Source organism: Mercenaria mercenaria, chromosome 9 (assembly GCF_021730395.1).
Source record: "Mercenaria mercenaria strain notata chromosome 9, MADL_Memer_1, whole genome shotgun sequence".
Lineage (NCBI taxonomy): Eukaryota > Metazoa > Mollusca > Bivalvia > Venerida > Veneridae > Mercenaria > Mercenaria mercenaria.
In genome coordinates this window covers 36,784,182-36,800,628 of record NC_069369.1, presented here as the reverse complement: position 1 = coordinate 36,800,628, position 16,447 = coordinate 36,784,182, and the positions used below count along the sequence as shown (strand labels likewise).

The 16,447-nt window shown below is 35.0% G+C and overlaps 1 protein-coding gene across 2 annotated transcripts in view; it reads right to left on the bottom strand.

The window, feature by feature from the left end:
* LOC123546966 (anti-sigma-I factor RsgI-like) overlaps positions 1-15,626 on the bottom strand; it is a 33,818-nt gene extending 18,192 nt beyond the window's left edge. Inside the window, exons 1-2 of one of the 2 annotated variants that reach the window (XM_053551225.1) lie at positions 15,035-15,626; positions 1,632-1,671 (exon numbers count right to left, since the gene is read on the bottom strand). In XM_053551225.1, the coding sequence (XP_053407200.1) occupies positions 1,632-1,671; positions 15,035-15,531 (537 nt within the window). In that variant the 5' untranslated portion in view covers positions 15,532-15,626. The remainder of the gene's footprint in view (positions 1-1,631; positions 1,672-15,034) is intronic. The other variant, XM_053551224.1, reaches the window with a different exon arrangement.
* Positions 15,627-16,447: the final 821 nt, after the last annotated feature.

Below are 16,447 nucleotides of genomic sequence, written 5' to 3'. Positions count from 1 at the left end.
ACACATGGGGTCTTCCTCCACCATCAAAAGTTAGAAAGTCGCCATATAACCTATAATTCGCCTCCACACCCCCACATCCCCTACAAAAGATATCATGAAACACGTGTATTAGTGCATTACGAGAGACTTACAGTTAATTTTAATTTCTGTTAGTACTTTGTCCAAATATATGCATACATGTATAGATGTATTGTGTAGGCAAAAAGATAAATTTAAGAAAATAAGATACAGTGGAACCCTCTTTATATCGAACAGACTCCGGACCAGAGTAAAAGTTTGGTGTAGAGTTTTTGCTCTGTTTAGAGGGTTTGTTGTGGTACAATATGGATTATTCACATGAATAACCTGATTCATTTTATATTATGATCTTGTTTAGTTACTATGTGAAGCAACACAATTAAAGATTTTACGGACATATGCCACCATATAGAATACATTATTGTAATCATATAATAAAGGGCAACTTCCAAAGGTCTGGTTATCTTTAAAGGCACTCGCTACAGTTTTTCTGTACGGTTCGATATTTACCCAACACCGTGCCAATTTGGTTGTGTTTCTAATGGTGTTTGTTATTTATACCAGCGCCCAAACTCTGCATTGAGTCACAGCTGTTTCTAATACCGTACCGTACCCGTACCGTACATTCGTAAACTATAGGTTTTGTTAAAAAAAGGGCGGAAACTTTCATCGTTCTATGCCACCAAAATGCTTCAGAAACACCTTAAAATCCGCTTATTAAGAAATCTGCCGTTTGATAATTTTATATATATATTTCTAAGTCATTTGCTCAAACACTGAAAGAGTATTTCGTACCAACCTGCGTTGTATAAATGCTCGCCACACCCCACCTCGTTGTAATTTGATTTAAGCGAAATCTAATATTGTGACCTATCAATCTTCTTTTTGTTTTAGATTAGGTAGACATAACCAAAGGTATGTGCAGAGTTTGATTAAATTCTATTATGTGAAACTCGATAAAATAGCAGAAGTACCAACTTAAAACTGACAAATATATGCAAAACTGCTGAACAAGTTTTCCTTTCTTTACAAAATCATGTTCTTTTGATTTCTCTGAGCATGTTTCAAATAGATATATTGTTTTCCGTTATAAAAATGCTTAGATAATCAAATTTATGCTGATTATTGTACTTTACTGAAATATATTTTAGGATTACAGAAATTTTGAAAACTGTTTAAAATAGCACCATATCTAGGGGCAAATTAAATTGAAACAAAGCTGGTGACCTAGTATTTTCATTTCATTTTTCAATACATCATAACATTTCATCAAAATCTATTATTGAGAAAAAAATTACGAAACTGTAGCGAGCGTCCTTAAAATTGTTCGATTTTAATGGATAATTTTCGATTGATAAATATAATGTTCGGTGTCGAAAAAATGTTCGCTTTCCGGAAAAGAGGGCTTCTGGTTTATGGGGGTATTTTTGAAATGAAATAAGACCACATTTCGGGATTGCAAAATTTGTTCAGTGTTGAGAGGCTTCCGGTAAAAGGGATCTCACTGTATCTATTATTTCAGTTCGTATGTTTATTGTTTTTTCAAGCTGACAATCAACAGTAACAAGATATTTCTGACGGACGGGAACGATGTCAGGAGGTTGACTTTTTACCTGGTATAGTCTAGCTGTGCATCTCCGCTTGATAACCACACTGAAATATAGATATAAAGTAATCTTTGAGTTATATCAGAAGTTAGTTTTATGGAAGCGGGTATATTTAACTTTCTTGACTTTAAAATAAGAACAAGCTTTTGCGTAGCTTCAGTCGATCTGAAGACGAGATGGTACGCAAACGAGTTTTATGAAAATAAACATCTATCGCCAAGTTATGAGTTTCAGGCACACGTTCGCAATGTTTTTTATCGACATTAAACTCTCTCGCATGACTTGTGACGTACAATAAGCTCGCAGGTAGGTATATTGATTATAGGTCAATGCTCCAAATCGGCCACCCAACGGACCGGCCGACCTACATGAGCAAAGAAATATACCCATTCCTCCTTATAGTACAGTATACCATAATGAGTGATATCAAAAACAAATAAAATATTTTAGCTTCTGAAAGTTGACGTTTTTATTCCCAAGCAGGCAGACCTTTGACCTACTGGCTTCAGATTCAATAGGATTCATCGATTCGCAATCTAGGAGTGTCCTCCTATAACTCGTGCCTACATATAAAAATAATGGAAAATACTTTGAGGCATACTATCCGAACATCAACCGACCAACCTAAAATCAACCGTGATTTTCTTTGGCTGTATGTCACACTATGTTTGTAATTGCCATAACTGATTAATCCAGTATCTACTAACATAGCGGTGGTGACGGCGACGACGGCAACTAAAGCTGCTAACAGAATTAATATCCATTCGAAATCTGTTTCTAGTGGTATAGTGGAACCCGTTGTATAGCACTTGAAGTCGTCAAAGTCGACCTTGTGATGGATGATACAGACCACGTTTCCGTGAAATTAGGCGGTATTTCTGTAAATTTTGTTGCTATTGTTGCAGTTGTCGGCGGCGTCGGAAAACAAATACTCTGTATCATCTTCAATGAGGCATCTGTTGGAAATGTTGTCATACACCTCATTGCAATTTTACAGATCTCGGACGGGCAAAGAGCTTCGCAGAGCCACCAGGTGTAACCTGCGAATTCACTGTAGAAGCCTGGAGGCGGACACGGTGCTTGTTCGAGCACGTCCTCGTATACGGAACATCCAGCTAGCGCACATGCACACTCATTTAAGGGATCCATAATTTTACCGTGAAATTTATCCACAACAGAAGGATTCACTGGTACAAGCTCGTCATGTTAAACATTAAAACATTGTTTTAAACTTAAAAGGAAGAGGAAATTAAAGCAATGTTCTGTTTCAAGTGTCACTTGTAATGAAAATGAAAGTAACAGTTTTAGCAACACTCGTGTCGTATTTATGAACGCTAAAAATGAAAAGTCCAAGGTTGACATAAACTTTGATGCTTCAGAAAACATTTGTAATAGAAATTGTGAGTGCCATAATAATGTTATTCATAGAAATGATATTGTACAATGTTATTGTAGAAAAATGTACTTTTTCAGAAAATATGTGTAACAATGATAGTTGCTCTGATGATAATATAAGCAAAGTGTTATGTTTAGATACTAATACCACCATTTCTAGTACTATTACTAACAGCAACAATTACAAAAACAGTAACAATAACAGCAACAGCAACAGCAACAGCAACAACAATAATAACAGTAATGACTATAATAGTAACAATAATAATATTAAATAATGATAATTGTAAAATTGTAAGAACATATACCATTTCAGACAGCAGCGATAAAAACAATACTGATAGATATAAAACTGCAACTGAAATAGTGATGGTCATATTTCTATAAATGCAGTAAACTCTTTGAATTTAGGTTTTAAAAGGAAAGGGGTTTAAACAATATCAATAAGTTTAATGAAATTCCGTTGATATTATCATCACCGAAAAACAGAATTGATATTTTTGGTATTTCTGAAACAAAATTAAAAGATACAATGGATAGCACCCCTAAGATTACTTAAAGGCTTTAAGGCCCCTACCAGAAAGAATAACTTAACAAGAAAAGGCGGTGGGGGTCTTCTGGTGTATATCAAAGACGAATAGAAGTAAAACGCACAGAATATTACTAGTATAAGTATCCCCATAATTGGAAATAGTGATCACTTTTCTGTTTTTGTAAAAGAAAATTAAATACAACTAGTATATGCTTGTCACATGACACAATCTCATAATCGCAGTTTTAAGAATTTTAATGAAATTGATTTTTGCAATGACCTCAAAATTCAGGTGTAAATAACATAATGGATGGCGGTACTGTAAATAATATATTAGAGCTATGGAACTCAACGTTTTTGGTTGCGGGTTTATCCCGCTACCAAAGTTAAAGTGTATTTCAGACAATCATAGCATCTTTATTTTATTCCGAATCACATCCAAAAGATGTTCATGTGCTACACAAAATAGTCCCATTCATGAACAATGCGGATGAATTATCAACGAACAAGCAGTTCTTATTCAACCTGTATCCATTCACACTGACCATTTAGATTATATAAGATCTATCAATGATAAGGTATTCCAGCCCATTGTTACATCACAAGCTAGGTCAGGCAGAGTTCATCTTAGATATGAGGCACATTGAATTTTTATTTGTTGCTCATCCATGTATATTCATAGACTGGCATTTAAACAGAAAATAAATCTACCAAAAACCCGCAACCATCAGACATTTCAAGGCTTTGATTAAACATTGTAGACAAATATGCACCAATACAAATAAAACGTGTAAGGCGTAAATATCAACCAGACTGGTTTACTTCAAACATTTTCCCAGCAATAAAAGAGCATGATCTTCTTTCCCATCATAAATATTCTAAATTATACAAAGATAAAAGAAATTCAGTTTTAATGTTGATTAGACAACAAAGGAAACAGTTGTATGAAAAAAGAATGGCAGAAGGAAAACATCCAAAAACTATCTGGAAAATCTTCAAGGCGCAAATCAAAATCTAAAAGGGAATGTAGCAATAAAAAGGATACATATAAATGATGTAATTGTAATAAACGAAGAAGAAAAGGCAATAGCTTTCAATGATTTTTTTGCAGAAAAAAATGAAAGATCCAATTCTTAAATCCGACTTTAACTATATTGCTGATTATGTAAATTCTAAAGTGCCATCCGGTGAATTATTCAATATCCCTTAGATATCTTCTCAACAGGTTCTGAAATATTTGCAAAATCTTGATACATCAAAATCTACTGGACTTGACCAAATTGGACCAAAACTATTGAAACTATCCGCTTCTTTTATAGCTGAAAGTATTGCATGGGTTATAAATCACAGTATTCTACAGGCCTCTTTTCCTGATAGATTGGAAAATGCAAAAGTTAAACCTTTGTTTAAAAGGGGCAATCATGACGATATTAACAATTATAGACCGATATCAATTCTACCAACATTGTCAAAACCGATTGAAAAACATGACATGTACACGACGGCCTAATGAATCATTTGAACTGTTTCAAACTTTTACATGAAACTCAAATTGGATTTAGAAAAGCACACTCTACTGAAACAGCTCTTTCATTTAAGAAACATTTTATATCGAAATAGTGTTAAAACACGGGTTTACTATAGATTATTTCGATTTTTATATGCCCTTAATCTGAAACAGTAGATAAAATAAAAGTAGCGCTCTTTCTTGGTCGCAACAAAAACTTTGACGTCACCGCATGTTAAGGTAGATTTTCAGATTTTTCAGATTTATTTATAATCCATGGCATATAATATGCATGTGGATAAAGCAAAGTGAAAAAATGAAACAGTCACAAATCAATATTGTGCAAAATGTTGTACAAAGTGCGGTTCAATGTCTGACTAAGAAAAAATGAATTGGACCAACCACACTAAAATAACCAAAGATGAAAGGGAGACAACTCAAAAACTACTTATGCAGAAATAATGACAGAGTATATTCCCCCAAATATTGCTTATTAATTGACCTGAGTACTTATTAACGTTCTCCCTTATACTGCATGTAAACCTCAATATTGGGGGTCCAAAACATTTACATGTTACACCAGAGATCGAAAAAACAACGATAGGTTATAATTAATTTCTACATAATCGTAACATACAACTTTATACCAAAACTGAAGCATGTTAATATCATCCGTACGTGTTTACAAGTAAAGTAGTTACTCGAATCATAAATACTAGAAAACAATACTGAATCTGGAGAATGAACTACTTAAAATTTGACATTAAAATTTTACAAAACAGTGCTAATTTAACAAGTAAACCCTTATCTTTACTATTCATGAGGTTATCAAGTTGATGAATATTAGGACGAGTAGTAAAATTGTTGGGAATAAACTTCTTTCTAATGGATTTGAAGTTACTGCATTCCAAAAGATAATGAAATTCATCACCTAGTACCTGCTTCGGACAGAGGTGACAGACTCTTTGACTGCGCTCTATATGCAAGTGCCTACCATTTTCTATTGGCAACAAATGGTTCATAGTTCTAAATTTACACAAATACTTACTTAAATTAGAAGGTAATATATCAAGATACTCCTCAAAACCAAATTCTTTTAATAAGCACGATAGACTAAACATTTTGGTGAAGTAACAACACTATCATGCCAATTTTGCAAAAAAACTGACCTTTTAACCTACTTTTCACAGTTGTTTTGAAACAATTAATATCTATGTACCTAGCATGAAAATATTCAGACATTCCAAGTTCACCAAGTGTATCTTTTACAAAAGAAATCCAAGTAGAAGTGTGTGTACCATTCATATGCAAATAGAAAATTGTATCGTACGTCAATTTACAAATCTTGTCACTACTTGAATTAATTACTTTACACCAATAACATAATACACGAGCCTTAACTTGTAATGCTAAAGGCTGCAAACCCAACTCTCCATAAATCATACAGTTAGGAGTTGTAGATTTCAAATTTAGAATCAATTTACAAAACCGAAGTTGAAATTGCTCTATTATACTTATCCGTTCCGTACCCCAAACCTCACTACCGTATAACAGTATTGGAACAACAACAGTATTTAACAAATGTAACTGAATTGAAATAGGTAAGCTGAGTTTGCGGCTTTCCAACGTGCCTGATCGACTAGCTAGTTCTGCACGTTTGATAAACCGGAAGTGATGGCGTAACGACAGTTTTTCCGGAAAACGTTGAATAAAGACTGGATTCGGAGTACTTAAATGAAAATCATTTTATGAAGTAATCGCAATCTGCGAGTAAATTTATTACAATAGCACTGTTGCCATATTTCTAAAGTCAAAATATGATATTAAAACATGTTAAATAATTCAAAATAATGTCTTAAAATTAGCGCGAAATGTGTGGTTTACTTTAATCATGGTCAAAGATCTCAAAAATTAGCACACGGACCTATACATTTTATTTCATCAAATTATAGGCCATTTCTTTTTCTTACAACTGTGAGAAATTTCATCAAAATCTACATTTTAGACAATTTTCTATTCGCGAAAATGTTATGAAAATTATGATTTTCCCATAGACTCCCATTATGAAATATTGCGTGAGGTCCTTATTTTTCAAATCAGTGCAGCAAAAAATCAAGCACACGACCATATCTTTGTTATTTGCTTAGTTTTCTAGGTATATTCTGAAGTTTTGAAAAATCAGAGTTTAATCAAATTCTACATTGTAGAAATAATTTCGATCCAAACGCGAAAACTACCTTAACGTGACGTCATTCTAGCGTAAGCGTGTTTTAACAGATACAAGCATATTAGACTTATGATTAATAGATGGTTGAATGCAATAAATGAGGGATAACTTGTAGAAGCGGCAATGTAATGAGAGATTATAGAAAAGCGTTTGACCTTGTAGACCACGATATTCTTTTATTGAAATTAAGACTTTATAAATGTAGTGAATCAACAGTAAACTGGTTTAGTTCTTATTTGCATAACCGTTATCAACTCGGGCAAGTCAATAGTAAACTCTCAACTTTAAAAATTCATGTGGCGTGCCTCAAGGGTCAATATTAGGGACTCTTCTTTTTCTCTTATTTATTAATTACCTACCACTTACAATTGGAAATACAGTGAATCTACTGACCTCTCCGCGGATAATACAACGTTTTATGATATTAAAAAAAACAAGGATTTCTCGGAGAGTGAGTGTGTGTGTGTGTGTGGGGGGGGGGGGGGGGGGGCGAGTACAAGTCGTGAAACAACGAGTGGGGGTAGGTGTGGGAGGGGGTTCCCCCTGTCCCGCAGATGGGGCTATGGGGGGCCTCCCCAAGATAATTTTTAATCAAGAAGTCATTTCGTGCGATTTGGCGTGTATTTGAAAAATTACTGATGGGTAGATATGTGACTCATGTTTTCGCTTTTTTTCTGTGAATAGTACAAAACGTCTTTAAAGTTCAGTTAATTTATTTGTAATCAGTAAGTTTAGATAATGATAATAATACAAAAGTAATATCAAGAAAGACACTCTATGTTTTAAAAAATATTCGACAGATGTGATGTGCATAGAATAAGGTCATTGTCGTTTATGAAACAAAGCTTACATTGTACCATTTATTAGAAAATTAATGTAAACTTTAACTGTCATTTTAATATATTTCATTCCACTATTGTGAAAAGGTATATAGATCTAGCTATACATAATCATTTTCGCATAAAAGTAATACTTTGGGCTTTCTAAAAATCATATTCTATGATACAAAGAATAATTACATGTACATGTACATGTACACAGCTGAGAATATTTGGCAAGTAATGCCTAGTTCACATTTGGCCTGTGATGCGTCTGCGGAGCCCGTAGACTGCCCGTATCCTCCTTTCCGTGCAGAAGGCGGCAGAGCGATTTTCGTACTGATTCACGGGCTCCGCAGCCTCTACGATTTTGTTTAGTGAAAATTGTACAAATTAGAAATATTGAAAGCCCGTAGCTCGTAGACGTGACGCAGATGACATTGCACAGTCCCTGCACGGGCATCTTTAGGAGGTCTTGCGCTGATCGTGCAGCCAACGCACGATTTTTCTTGGACATGTTGCCCAAAAGAAACCGTACGGAGATTCTAGACTCGTGGGATCTTCGCACAGCTGCCGCAAGGTTGCCGCTTGCTGCCCGTGCGGTACCCGTGAAACCACACGGATATTAAGTAATAATTACGCGGCAACCCTACAGCGGCCGCATCATTGCCGCAAACATTTTTCAAATGGTTATATATATTGGCCATCTCCAACATGTTTTCATTATTTGTCTCTTCGGAGAAATGATAGTACCACTAAGACCCCCAGCGGCATACCTGCGGTTGCAGTTGAGGCACGTCAGGAGAAGAGAGCAGATGATTACAAGCCTGGCTGTCCTTGATGAGCAGCAGGCCCGACAGAGGCACAGGAAGGGGACGGTGTTCGTTCTTGAAGGCCTTGCTGCTGAGACGGGTCGCCTTAAGACACTACGACACCCTGATGCAGGAGTTGATGTAGGACCCCCATTGGGGACTTCTAAGCTTACCTCAGAATCGAGCCAACCATTTTTCGGGAGATGGTAGACAGATTTACCCCCAGAATTTCTAAGTACCTATACTGCCGTCCAGGCTTGTACCGTTACCGTATCTTCTCCGTGCAGCCTCTGCATGCACGGAAGCAGTACGGGCGTCGTACGATTTCCGTGGGAAGCTTGCGGAGACTGCATGGTAACTTCACTGAAATTGCATGATTTCCGTACAATCTCCGCGCAGCGTCCGTACAGATTTCTCCCGGCCTTCCAAGAGAGCCTGTACAAAAAATGACACGATGCTTGTATATAATGTGAACACATACGCCGTAGCCCATAGCCTTCTACAATGCCCCAAAATCCACAAGGAATTATCGCACGGCGCCCGGGTCAAATGTGAATTAGGAATCGGCTATAGAAAGAAAAGAAATTGGTGTTAAAATACGCTTTTCGGTCGATTCAAATCTAATCTAAATTCACGAAAGCGCAGGAAAATCTATGTCTATGAACGAAAATGTCGTCATTGCGTTTAAAAAACGCAAGACAAAATAAATTTTCTGTTTTAGCAGCTGTAGCGTGACACTGTATAGCACAGCTATAAAATTTGACTTCATATTCAGTTCATCTAAAACATACAAAATAACCTATGTTAGATTTATTTCTCATCAGGGTAGATAAACAAACACTTATACAGTAGTGTATTTGTCATATCAGCACCTTATCCATATTCACCAGTCTTTTCAAACTTTCAGTAAATAAGAAGAAGTCGAGCTTGCATTGATGAAGGTTTGCAAAGCTGTCAATTATAGCCGATCAATCTAAATATATGATGGTTGTAATAACAGTCCTCTGTATTGATAGATGTATACATCTAACCTTCTGTAAAATCGCAAGAATCAACATTGAAATGTTAAGTAAAAATCTGTAAAAAGAAAAGCTGCCGGGGCTCAGTCCATTGATTTTTGAGATATAAACGGTCATCAACAGACTTTATACAAAGGTTACAGCGTCATTATTAGTAAATATATGTAAAATGGCGAGCGTAGCGAGCCAAAAAATCAAAGAATGGACATTCAAGGGTATATTGGTGTAATGAAAAATGCAAGCTTTGCCGAAAAAGTGGGGGAGTGGAGTGGGGGGAGGGGTGCAATCGCACCCGTCGCACCCCCCCTCCCCTGGTTACGCCCTTGGATTTGCTACAGACAAACTTAAACAAGTCATTATACTATTTAGAACGTTGGTGCTTAAATAATGGTATGCAATTAAATACAGATAAAACAAAGGTAATTTTCATTGCCACTGCTCAAAGAACACGTGCTTTACCTGACTGTAAACCTAAGCTTAACTACAAAGATATTTTACTTGGACAAAGTTCAGGCGAATTCAGGCTATTATTTGGGATAAAAACGCCTATAATTAACACAAACAAAATTATAAGACTACAAAAACGAGCTTATCGCACTATTTTAGGTAACGAATTTCAAGATTTTGGTCAAGTTTTGAAATTACTTAATATTCAAAGATTTGATAAGCGTCTTTTATTTCCAGAAGGCATATTTTATATATAAAGTGTCAACTGGCTTACATCCTTCTTATATAAATGAAATGTTTCTGCAAAAGCCACAAACAAATAACACATCCTTAACATTGCGTTCTAATACAAACTTAAATTTTTATATACCAAATACAACTGTGAAATATTAAAAGGTAGTCTTATATTCAGGGCCAATTGTATGGAATTGTTTGCCAATAGAAATCAAAACCTCATCTTCATTGCCATATTTTAAATTTAACTGTTTAAAATGGTTCGATGGATGAATGGCTTTTAATGCTATACAACTACATTTCATGTACTTTGTTTTATGCATATATAATTTCTTTGATTTCTGTTAAATGTTACTACGATCATAATACTGTTCATTCTAGTCCTAAGAGATTTTCAGCTTACTTCGACACGTACTGCGGACCACGGACTGCGGACTTACTATAGGGGTTTAGTATTAGCCTTATTGGTCGAGTACCTTTTCGAACATATGCATATATGGTATGTGTAGATACTCTGCTTCAGGGAACTTGAACAAAGATTTAAACTCATGAAAATTCAAGGTCTATATTGGTTTAAAAATTCATAATGTAGCCATCATGTATATCACGATAGGGTGACCGGGAAAACTGAAAGAAGACAGTACCGTATAAAACTGAATTTGTAGGGTTTGAAATGGTTAAGAATATATAATACTATGTGCGACATTTTTTTACAGCGGTGCATTAAAATGTAAGGCATCGGATTGTGCATATTCAAAATTGTGCGTCGTATAGTAGCAGTTCAGCGTCGCGAGTGCAATAATACGAAACTCCATGTTTCCATATACACTTTATACATTCTTTGATACCAAATATTCAATTATTATGATAAGGAATAACTTGTAACATATGTTGCTGTGATCCCCTACGCCTGAGCTAAAATAGGTGAACCTCTTGCGGCGCAGGGGAAGGGAAGAGTGTCTGTCTCCTCACCAGGAGGTCATTGGTTCAAAATCCTGGATGATAGGGTATGTTGATCGTTGAATCAATAGCCGTATTCACTGCTAGCGAATACTGGCTAGAACTTCACGAAATTGACAGCAAGCATATAAATAAGTTGCAGCACTTCAAATAAAAAAGAAGTTTGCGATACAGATCCCCTAGCTTCTTGTTCATAAATACGGTAGTCGAAAGATTTGAATATGCATTAATCAAAAAGCGATATAAAAGATAATTTTTTTTAAATGCTCCCACGCTGTTAAGAATGCTTGTAAGACAAAATATATCGGTAATTCATATTTCGGATATTAATTAAATCTTATAACTGTCTTTTCTCAGATATTTTAAATGGAAACAGTATTACGGCATTAAAACCGGATGCTAAATATCCCACTGTTCAGCTTTGCATCATTATACAGTTTGAGAAAACCCCTATAGTTAGTCCGCAGTCCGTGGTTCGCAGTACGTGTCGAAGTAAGCTGAAAATCTCTATTAAATTGCACCCTATAATTATGAAGTCTGTTAAAGTACACATTTTTCCTACAAATTCTAGTCTGCCCATTTTAGCCTTACATAAAAACGATACGGGACCTGTATTGATCCAATATGCATTGCTGACTGGGATATGGTGATGTCAGCAGAAAGCAAATTAATATAATTTAAATTGCCCAAATACTCTTAAGGAGGTAGGTTACCTTGTTACAAGGGTAAATTCAAATTAGTTGAACCGCAGCATCTTTTTGTATTTCGTGTAATATGAAGTTTTAACTGCTAAAATCTCAGTTTCGTTTGTCTCTGTCCCTTCAAGTTCAATTTTTATCCAGGTTTGAAGAACATGACCATCCAAATGTATTTCATATTGAAAGAAGAAGGAAAATACGGATATTTAACACTTTTCGGTGTATTTTAGTTTCATTGATATCCGTAGAAGTCAACATAATCTATAATTTTACTAGTATGCACGTTAGCTTTCTAAGATAAGCTTAAAATGTATATGTCGCGGGGCTCGTGTGTCCATGGTAACGCATTTTCTCTCAGTTTTAAACAACTATGTATAAAAATAGGGGTTTTCGACGGCTTCAGTGCCATTCTGTTAATGACCAACATGGAATATTTGGGTAATATTATTAGCAAAATACCAAGCACTATACATGGTACCCTATTTTTGTTAAAGTTTAAAGTAACCATGGCAACAGAGATGTTTTAAAATGGCTTATATCTTGCTTTTTGTAGTAATTTCTTATAAAATAATATTGAATAAGATTATCTTTCTAGTTGATGTAGCTTTAAAACATATTATTTCTAACGTAAGTTATATTTTCGTGTTATCTGCATTTATTCAAACAAATTTCTAAGCTTAGAATACTTACAGCAGTACCCCTCGTCTGATATTTTTCATGGAAAAATCGTTCAGCATGCTACTATTATTCTCATGGATAGTGTTGAAATGAAAATAAAAAGCCGAAGCTGTGTTTCTTAAATAGACTAGTGTCAACGCTTTTGAATTTTACATTTAGATACATAGGTCACGGGCTTCGTTTCCATGGTAAGATCAATTCAATTCAAGAAACCACAATTTTCTACTGAAATTTGAACAATTTTAGATCTAAGTTTCAGTATATAAGTAACAAATTATCAACGGAACCTGTAAAATAGGTATTACAAATCAAACTGCTAGATTTTTTATTTGAAAATGGCCGTAAAAAGTAACCTCTCACCCAACTATATTCCAAATAACATTGGTTACCATCATCCATTTTCTTACATTCCGCATAACATTTCAATATAGTGGGGAAGTTGGCAGTTACTTGCGGAGAACAGGTTTGTACTGGTACAGAACCCAGGAACACTGGTTAGGTTAACTGCCCGCCGTTACATGACTGAAATACTGTTGAAAAACGGCGTTAAACCCAAAACAAACAAACAAACATTTCAATATAACTACATAAAAGAAGCAAAATATTGATTATTATTCAGAGCAAAAGACTCATAAAAAATATTTCAGCAAATAATGGTTATTTGAAAATAGTTTGAATAAAGAAAATGCACAGAATTACGTACTTTCAAGATAAAAGCTGTTAATTTTGCGCGGTAACTGACACGTAACGTCATGACGTCAATGACGTCATTTTAAGGCAACATTGTTTTGAAGCGTTTCTGCGGCAATTTATTCATTATTTCTGCATTATTAAACCATAAAGCGTCAGATCGAAGACAGGTCTATGATTTGTTTTCAGAAGAATGAATATACAAAGACATTTAGTTTGTCGTAAACGTCGTCGTAAATCGTCACGCTAGCTTCCGGTTGGACATGCGCACATACAAATATAAAGGTAACCTACCTCCTTAAGTAGTTTAACTGAAGCCTTCCTTTTGTCTAAATTTTACACTGACCTTTGACCTACTGATCCAAAAATCAATATTCAGCTACTCACCACCAAGGGCGACCATACCTGGAAGTATTCGTCATATATTGACAAAAAACTATTTTCAATTTATTGGTCAGTGTGACCTTGACCTTTGACAAATTGATTCTTAATCTATGAAGATTATCTACTTGCCATAGACAGCTGTCCTCGATGTAGATATCATTGACTGGAAACGGCATTTAGATTTAAATATAATTTAAACCTTGATCATTGACTCATCGCGGGCAAATATTCTAAATAATAAATCATCACCGTAGTCTAAGAGTTCTGCATTTGCTCAGAAGAAACCATGTGGTCTACCGACCGACAAACCGACAAAGTCCAAGAAATAAAGGCCCTCGTCTTCACAGTGGGAGGAAAGCATGATGTTTTTGTTTTTCAGATTAAACTGTTTTAAACAGATATTATAGGAGAAAAGATGATCTGGTGGTTAAGATGCGTGTCTTCAACTCGTAGGTATTGGGTTGGGTTAAAACCCTTGCTTGATTACGACCTCATCTCATTTGACACATTGTGTCGTGCAGCTTTATTCACAATAGAATTAAATACTACATTAACCCATAGAATACGAAATGTAAGTCTGTAAAACCTACTTGTCGATCAAACATGTATTTGTTTCAGTGTAATATTGAAACAAGACACCTGGTGTAATTTTCACGAATGGCGTTGCCATGAATAAACGTAAAAGATTTTGTCTTCCCACGTGAAATATATTTCAATGTTACACTTAAAACACATTATTACATGTGGTTTCAATGGTTTAAACTAAATGTTGCCCATTTTGTAGTTCGTATCAGTGAAAATAGATTTGAAAATGTTCACTGTGAAATAAGATACATTCAACAGTTCAATGGAAAACATGCCATACGTATTTTTTATATCTATTGGTGTCCTCACACTCACTCCCTAACACTTTCCTAGAATTACGACGTGATTTGATTAGAATATGACCCTTTTTGGCTAGATGACGTGATAAATTCATATTTGTAATTTCATAATTTATTTACTCACATGACGACGACGATGATGATGACAGCGACGACGGCGATTAAGGTCCCGATCAGAAATGGAACCCAGTCGGAAGCTATCACTGGAGCTATAGTGGACCTCGATGTCAATAAATCAACAGTCGTTGTCAAATTAGTCGGCGTTGTGATAGATGTATACGAAGTCTCTGTGAAATTAGTCGGTGTTACTGTAAAGTTTGTCGACGTTGTCGTTGTCGTGCTGGTTGCAGGGTTACAAATACTCTGTATGATCTGCGATGAGACATCTGTTTGAAATGTTGTCATACATCTCTTTGCAATTTTACAGATTTCAGACGGGCAAAGTGCTTCACCGAGTGCGTAACTGGCGAATTCACTATAGAAGCCTGGAGGCGGACATGGTGCTAATCCGAGCACGTCCTCGTATGCGGCACAATCAGCTAGAGCACATGTACACTCATTTAAGGGATCCATCATTGTAACGTGAAATATATCCAAACCAACAAATAATGTGATAAACATAATATTTTAAAAACCGAATTTTATTCAAAACGTAATCAGGAAGTATTTGAACAGAAAATAAATGTTCAGGTTTAAACAGTAAGGTAAAATCAGCGAGAAAGATTAGATATAATGAAGGACAAACAGCAAAAACCGTTATCTTTATTGGGATATAAATATCTGGTTGTATTTTTCTGCTTGAATATGTTATTGTTATGTTCGCAGTATGCTGTAAAAATGTTGACAATATGAATGATTTAAAAATCTGAGCGAAGCGATAAATGGTGTTAGTTTCAATTTTAAAAACGTTGAATAATCAAGAAGTTGGGTCACTTCGCAATAATCGTTTTTAACAATACTATCAAATACCCGGTAATAGGTACCATTTTTTCAGGACGATTAGTATTGATCGAAAGGTTGACAAAATTAAATGGTAATCCTAAAAGCCGAAGCGTTAATAATGATCTTTCGGGACGGCAAGTATTGATAGAAAGGTTGATAAAATGAAACGAATTGCACAGTTCAAAATACCGATCTTTCATATTGTAAGATGGCATGAGCTCTAGTTAATGACACAAGGTACGTGTAAAAGTCACTCGAGTCTATAGCTATAAAAAAAACCTGTGTTTTCTTTACAAGAAAAGTTTGACATGCGACATCGAGTGAGTACATAAGACGTAACGTCAAAAGTTGCGACCCATGCTAAAATTCTTTGAAGTGATAAATAAAAAATGTTAAATTTTAATGACTATTCATCCTATTTTCTTGAAAAAAAAAATATCGAAATTTACAGCAATAATTAGGCGGTAGTAAAGCAGTATAAACCAAGTTTATATTTCAATTACATATATATATATAATAAACATCAATTGCTGATATCAAAAAGTGACGATAAAATGTGTATTAAATTTGTAACACAGTTTTAAAAAACCAATTA